The 6295-nt window shown below is 47.1% G+C and overlaps 1 protein-coding gene across 1 annotated transcript; it reads left to right on the top strand.

The window, feature by feature from the left end:
• The first annotated feature begins 5137 nt into the window (after positions 1-5137).
• On the top strand, positions 5138-5979 carry LOC118706770 (RAD9, HUS1, RAD1-interacting nuclear orphan protein 1-like). The gene is given in 2 exon segments (XM_036416341.2): positions 5138-5630; positions 5633-5979. Coding segments are annotated over 2 exon segments (708 nt in total). The 5' UTR covers positions 5138-5269.
• Positions 5980-6295: the final 316 nt, after the last annotated feature.

Below are 6295 nucleotides of genomic sequence, written 5' to 3' on the forward strand. Positions count from 1 at the left end.
CCTGGATGGCCTAACGGAACCATGAAGGAAAGTCCTCCCAGCTCCGCAGTGCTTTCCCAAGGGCGAAGGCGAGGGCGGGTGTCAGCTGAGCAAGCCAACCGCCGGAAGCAGGCTTCCCTGAGGCAGCCGCCCCCATACACCCTGCCAGCCTCCACTCCAGGATAAATAAACAACCCAACAAACAATTATTGGACAGAAGGAAGTTCTGACGGCCTGGGCCGCTGTCAAGATTGCCCAAGCACTGCCCTAGAGGCCCCAATGACTGGGGCAGGGGGTCACACCAACCCAAAAGCCAGAGTAGGTACAAGGCGGGGCCTGGGGATCCAGACCAGCTTGGGAGAGATGTACAGGCGGGAAAAGCCACCAAGAATTTTGCCACCGAAACCGGTTTGGCTCAGTCTGTGGACTGAAAAGTCCCAGGTTTGATTCCTGTCAAGGCCATGTTCATTTGTTGGCGGGCACATCCCTGGAAGGGGGTGTGCAAGAGGCATCTGGTCGACGTTTCTCTCTCATCGATGTTTCTAGCTCTCTATTAAGGTGACCAGACACCCCGCTTTTGGCGGGACAGTCCCGATTTAAAATGCCTCGGGACTTGGGACGAATTGTTAAAAATCGGGACATCTGGTCACCTTACTCTCTATTCCTTTCCCTTCCTCCCTGTGGAAAATCAATAAAAAAAAATAACACATAATTTTGCGAAGAAGGTGGAGGTGTGGAGCATATTCTCTCTCCATTTCTCAGAATCAAAAGGAATGGGAGAGGGTGGAAACCAAGTTTGCACTTGGCCGAGGCGTCGGTGTGCTCACAGCGCCACCTACCAGCCGAACTGGGAAGCTGCAGCTCGCTGATGCTGCGGGAGGAGGCGGAGAGCAGTGCACTCTCCCGCCATTGGCCAGACGGCCAGCCAATCACGGGGGAGGAATGGGAGCCGAAGATGCTCGGGCTCACTGCGTTATCTCAGCGCCTAAGGATCAGTGCAGTGGGCACGCACCAGATAGATGATGCAAGAATTGATAACGAACCTCTCAATTTCTGTAAACTTTAAACATTGGCCTGTCCGCTGTGGCTCAGTTGCTTAAGCATCACTGATCAGATGCCTCCTGCATGCCCCACACTGGGGATGGAGCCCCCAACCAAGGCATGTACCCTGAATTCCAATCGAACCATGATCCCTCGATTTCTGGGTCAGTGCTCAACCACTGAGTCACACCAGCCAGGCTCAAAATCAATTTTTAAAAGCTCTTTTAATATGTTAAATTATACCAAAACCGGTTTGGCTCAGTGGATAGAGCGTCGGCTTGCGGACAGAAAGGTCCCAGGTTCGATTCGGTCAGGGCATGTACCTTGGTTGCGGGCACATCCCCAGTAGTGGGTGTGTAGGAGGCAGCTGATCGATATTTATCTCTCATCGATGTTTTTAACTAATCTATCCCTCACTCTTCCTTTCTGTTAAAAATCAATAAAATATGCCCGGACCGGTTTGGCTCAGTGGATAGAGCATCGGCCTGTGGACTGAAAGGTCCCGGGTTTTTTTTTTGTTTGTTTTTTTTTAATATATTTTATTGATTTTGTACAGAAGGTCCCGGTTTGATTCCGGTCAAGGGCATGTACCTTGGTTGCGGGGACATCCCCAGGAGGGGGTGTGCAAGAGGCAGCTGATCGATGTTTCTCTCTCATTGATGTTTCTAACTCTCTATCCCTCTCTCTTCCTCTCTGTGAAAAATCAATAAAATATATATTTAAAAAAGAAAAAATACAATAAAATATATATTTAAATATATGTATGTATATATATATATATATATATATATATATATATATATATATATGTATATATTAAGTTACAAGAAAAACATGAGCATTATTGCAAAGTGCTTGGAAGACAAGAAGTTGAGGATTTTTTTAAAATGGACTGTATACAAAGAAGATTGCCCTAGCCAGTTTGTCTCAGTGAATAGAGCATCGTCCTTCGGACCAAAGGGTCCAGGGTTTGAATCTGGTCAAGGGCTCCTCCCCCACCTGGCCCTGGTGGTGGTGGGAGGGGGGCATCTCGTGGAAGGGGACAACCAATCAATGTGTTTCTCTCACATCGATATTCTCTCTGTCTTTCCCTCTCTCTTCCACCCTCCCTAAAATACCAACCCACGACCCAGACAGGTGACCTGACAGGGAACTGAACCAGTGACTTCTTAGTTCATAGGTTCACACTCAACCACAGAGCCACACTGGCAGGGCTGACCCTCCTCCTCCTCCTCCTCCTCCTCCTCCTCCTCCTCCTCCTCCTTCAGTCAGTGTATGCTTAATTTCTACTTGGTCCTTTTTCTGACCCTATTTCTTGAACCTACATGCCAGAGACTGATCTTCTCTCATCACTGATGTTTCTCTCTCCCCCGCTTCCTCTCTAAAAAATCAATAAAAACAAACTTTTAAAAATTGGTTTTGAAAAACAATAAAGAAACAAAGTAAAATGTTAACAATAAATAAATAAAATAATCCAGATAAGATGCATTCTCTCGGCCGGTATGGCTCAGCGGTTGAGCATCAACTTACGACCTGGAGGTCAGGGTTCAATTCCCGGTCATGGCACATGCAGGGGTTGTGGGCTGGAGCGGATCAATGATTCTCCCTCATCATTGATGTTTCTATCTCTCCCTCTCTCTTTCTCTCTGAAATCAATCAATCAATAAATTTATACATATTTGTAATAATAAAAGCGTAACCTGCTAATTAGACCAGATGACCATCCGGACGACCTTCCAGACAAAGCTGGGCTGTGAGGGAAGTCCTTGTCCCAGATGCCAGAGGGAAGCCCAGGTCCTGGGTGCTAGAGGGAAGCCAGTGCTGGCAGCTGGGGGAAGGAAGGCCTGCTCTTGCACGAATTTCATGCATTGGGCCTCTAGCCTACACTAATAAAAGAAAAATATGCGCCCTAATTGGTTTGGCTCAGTAAATAGAGCGTCAGCCTGGGGACTGAAAGGTCCCAGGTTCGATTCTGTCAAGGGCATGTACCTTGGTTGTGGGCACGTCCTCAGTGGGGAGTGTGCAGGAGGCAGCTGATCTATGTTTCTCTCTCATCAATGTTTCTAACTCTCTATCCCTCTCCCTTCCTTTCTGTAAAAAATAAATAAATAAAAATATATATATTTTTTAAATATGCAAATTGCCACACCTCCAGGACAACATCCAGCCAATTAGGAGTGAGCATGCAAATCAACCCAACAAAGATGACATATTAATTTGCATATGCAAACACAGAGCAGCTGGGTGGGATGGGCCACCTGCTATGAAGGGAAGGTAGGGGGGCAGAGGGAGGTACAGGAGCAGTGCTCCAGTCTGGAGCGAGGACTTGCAGGCTCCCGGGTGGCCAGGAGCAAAGCCAGGGGAAGGAACATCTACTCTTGCACCGCCACCAGGTCTTTAGTGTATATATAAGGGTGAAGTGTCTTTGAACAACCCAAGCCTATACCACTTGCCTCTCCAGATCTCTCTATACACTTAAATGAATGCAGCGTAGTGTAGTCACTGGAGGCACCATATTTGGAGGCAGACTGCCTGGACTAGAATCTTAGCTCCACCATTTATTTACAAGCTGTGTGATTTTGGGCAAGTCACTCAACTTCTCTGTACCTCTATTCCCTCATCTCTAAAATGGGGTTGATAATATTAGTACTGCCTTACAGAGTTGTGTTTTTTTTTTTCCTGTTTGTTTTTTGTTTTGTTTTGTGTTGTGTTGTTGTTGTTGTTGATTGCATTTTTATAGATTTTAGAGAGGAAGGGAGAGGGAGAGAGAGATAGAAACATCAGTGATGAGAGAGAATCATTGATCGGCTGCCTCCTGCTGGGGACTAAGACCACACCCAGGCATGTGCCCTGATTGAGAATCCAACTGTGATCTCCTGGTTCATAGGTTGAGCTCAACCACTGAGCCACACTGGCCAGGCTAAAGTTGTTTTGAGGTTTCAGTGAATGAGTTGCTTAGAATCATGTCTGTAACACAGTAAGCAACTACTGAGTTGTGAAGGTTTTTGTTTAACAGAAATTGTGTAACATACTTTACTGTGTTGAAATATAAGTAACGTAAAATTTACTATTTTAACCACTTTTAGGGGTACAATTCAGTGGCATTAAGTACATTCACAATGTTATTCAGAACTTTTTAAAAATATATATTTTATTGATTTTTTTACAGAGAGGAAGGGAAAGGGATAGAGTCAGGAACATCAATGAGAGAGAAATACCGATCAGCTGCCTCCTGCACAACCCCTACTAGGTATGTGCCCACAACCAAGGTACATGCCCTTGACCGAATCGAACCTGGGACTCTCGAGTCTGCAGGCTGACACACTATCCTCTGAGCCAAACCAGTCAGGGCCATTTTCAGAACTTTTTAACTAAACCAAACTGAAACTGTATCCATGAAACAGTAATGCCCTGTCTGCCTCCCTCCCATGCTCCAGCCCCTGATAACCTGTGTTCTACTTTCTGTTTCTATAAATTTGCCTGTTCTAGTTCCCTCATATACATGGAGTCATAACATTTGTCCTTTTGTGTTTATCTTTTTACACAGCATGTAGTGTTCAAACTTCAGTCTGGCCGATGTGGCTCAGTTGGTTGGAACTTTGTCCCATTTACTAAAAGGTTGCAGGTTCGAATCCCATTCAGGGAACATACCTAGGTTGTCTGTTCAAGGTTCAATCCCCAGTTGCGATGACATGGGAGACAGCCAATGGGCCAATGGATGCTTCTCTCTCACACTGATGTTTCTCTCTCCCTCCCTTTCTCTCTCCCTCTCCCTTTCTTTCTCTCTCATAAACACAAACACACTCACTCACACACACACACACACACACACACACACACACTCACTCACAAAGTTCATCCATGTAGTAGCATTTATCAGAATTTCATTGCTGCTTGGCTGGTGTGGCTCAGCAATTGAGCATCGACCTATGAACCAGAAGGTTACTGTTCGATTCCCTGTCAGAGCACGTGCCTGCGTTGTGGGCTCAATCCGCAGTGTGGAGTGTGCAGATGGCAGCCAACCAATGATTCTCTCTCATCATTGATGTTTCTCCCTCTCTCTCTCTCCCTCTCTGAAATCAATAAACATATATTTAAAAAAATAACTTCAGAATGTGGTGGCGGCGGTGGCGGCAGGAGCAGCGGCCCAGGCGCCTCCTGGCGGGCATGGGTTGGAATTGGAGCCTCTCCTGGTACCTGACTACACCCAGCACCATGCGGCTACTAACCGCTCTTCAATCACCTATTGATGCCTCCCAGAAAAAAACGCCGCCAGACATCCCAGAAAGCCCAGCTGCTATTCCACCAACAGCCCGTGGAGGGCCCCAGACACCTCTATAGATCGCCACAGCTTCCCATCACCCACACTAGACAGGTGCCCAGCAAGCCTATTGACCACAACACCATCACTTCCTGGGTATCACCTCAGTTTGATACAACAGCAGAAAGCTGGTTCCCAGCCAACAGGAAAGGGAAGCATCGTCCAAATCGAAAATCTGCCACCTCCAAGTTTCCACATCTAACATTTGAGAGTCCACCGTCTTCTTCCAGTTCAGCCACACTCAGAGGCCCCTTAATCCAGCAGTGCCCCAATCATTCAGTAAAGGACATTTCCGAAAGCCCTTAGTTCCAATGCTAAGCCCCCCAAGCTGTGGGGAAATGTCAACACACGCACTTCAAAACTTACCTTATATGTTCACTGCACCTGATATCCAGACCCCAGAGTCATCTCCTGTGAAGCAAAGGCTGCTCGCCCCAGATCATAAGGAAAACAGCCTGCCAAGCAGTTCCCTTCACTCTAGCACTTCTGAGAGCCCAGAGCCTGGGCCTGTTCTGGTTAAAGACACCCCTGAGGAGAAGTATGGGGTGAAGGTCACGTGGGGGAGACGACGGCACCTGTTCACTTACCTCAGGGAGAGAGGGAAGCTCCTGATTCACAGATTAACACTCAACCACTGAGCAACACTGACCTCCTTTTTGCCTTCGTGATAATTCAATAGTTTTGAGTCGGTTCTTCTGCCAATACAACACTTTAAATTTACATTGTTCTAGGATATGCTTTGTTTTTATTAGGCCAGTCTCCCTTCAGTATCGATAGTAATACCTTTGGTGAGCAGCTACAGTGTTTGGACAGGTTCAAGCCTCGGACTGAGGAGAGGGCACAGTCCTCATGGCCACGTGCAAGTCCCAGCGTGGAGGGCAGGGCCCTCAGCACAACGATGGCCAGCAGCTGGATTGTCAGCTGGAACCTGTGGTCCAAACACACGGCCCCACG

This window comes from Pipistrellus kuhlii, unplaced genomic scaffold, assembly GCF_014108245.1.
Source record: "Pipistrellus kuhlii isolate mPipKuh1 unplaced genomic scaffold, mPipKuh1.p scaffold_m20_p_55, whole genome shotgun sequence".
NCBI classification, from domain to species: Eukaryota; Metazoa; Chordata; class Mammalia; order Chiroptera; family Vespertilionidae; genus Pipistrellus; species Pipistrellus kuhlii.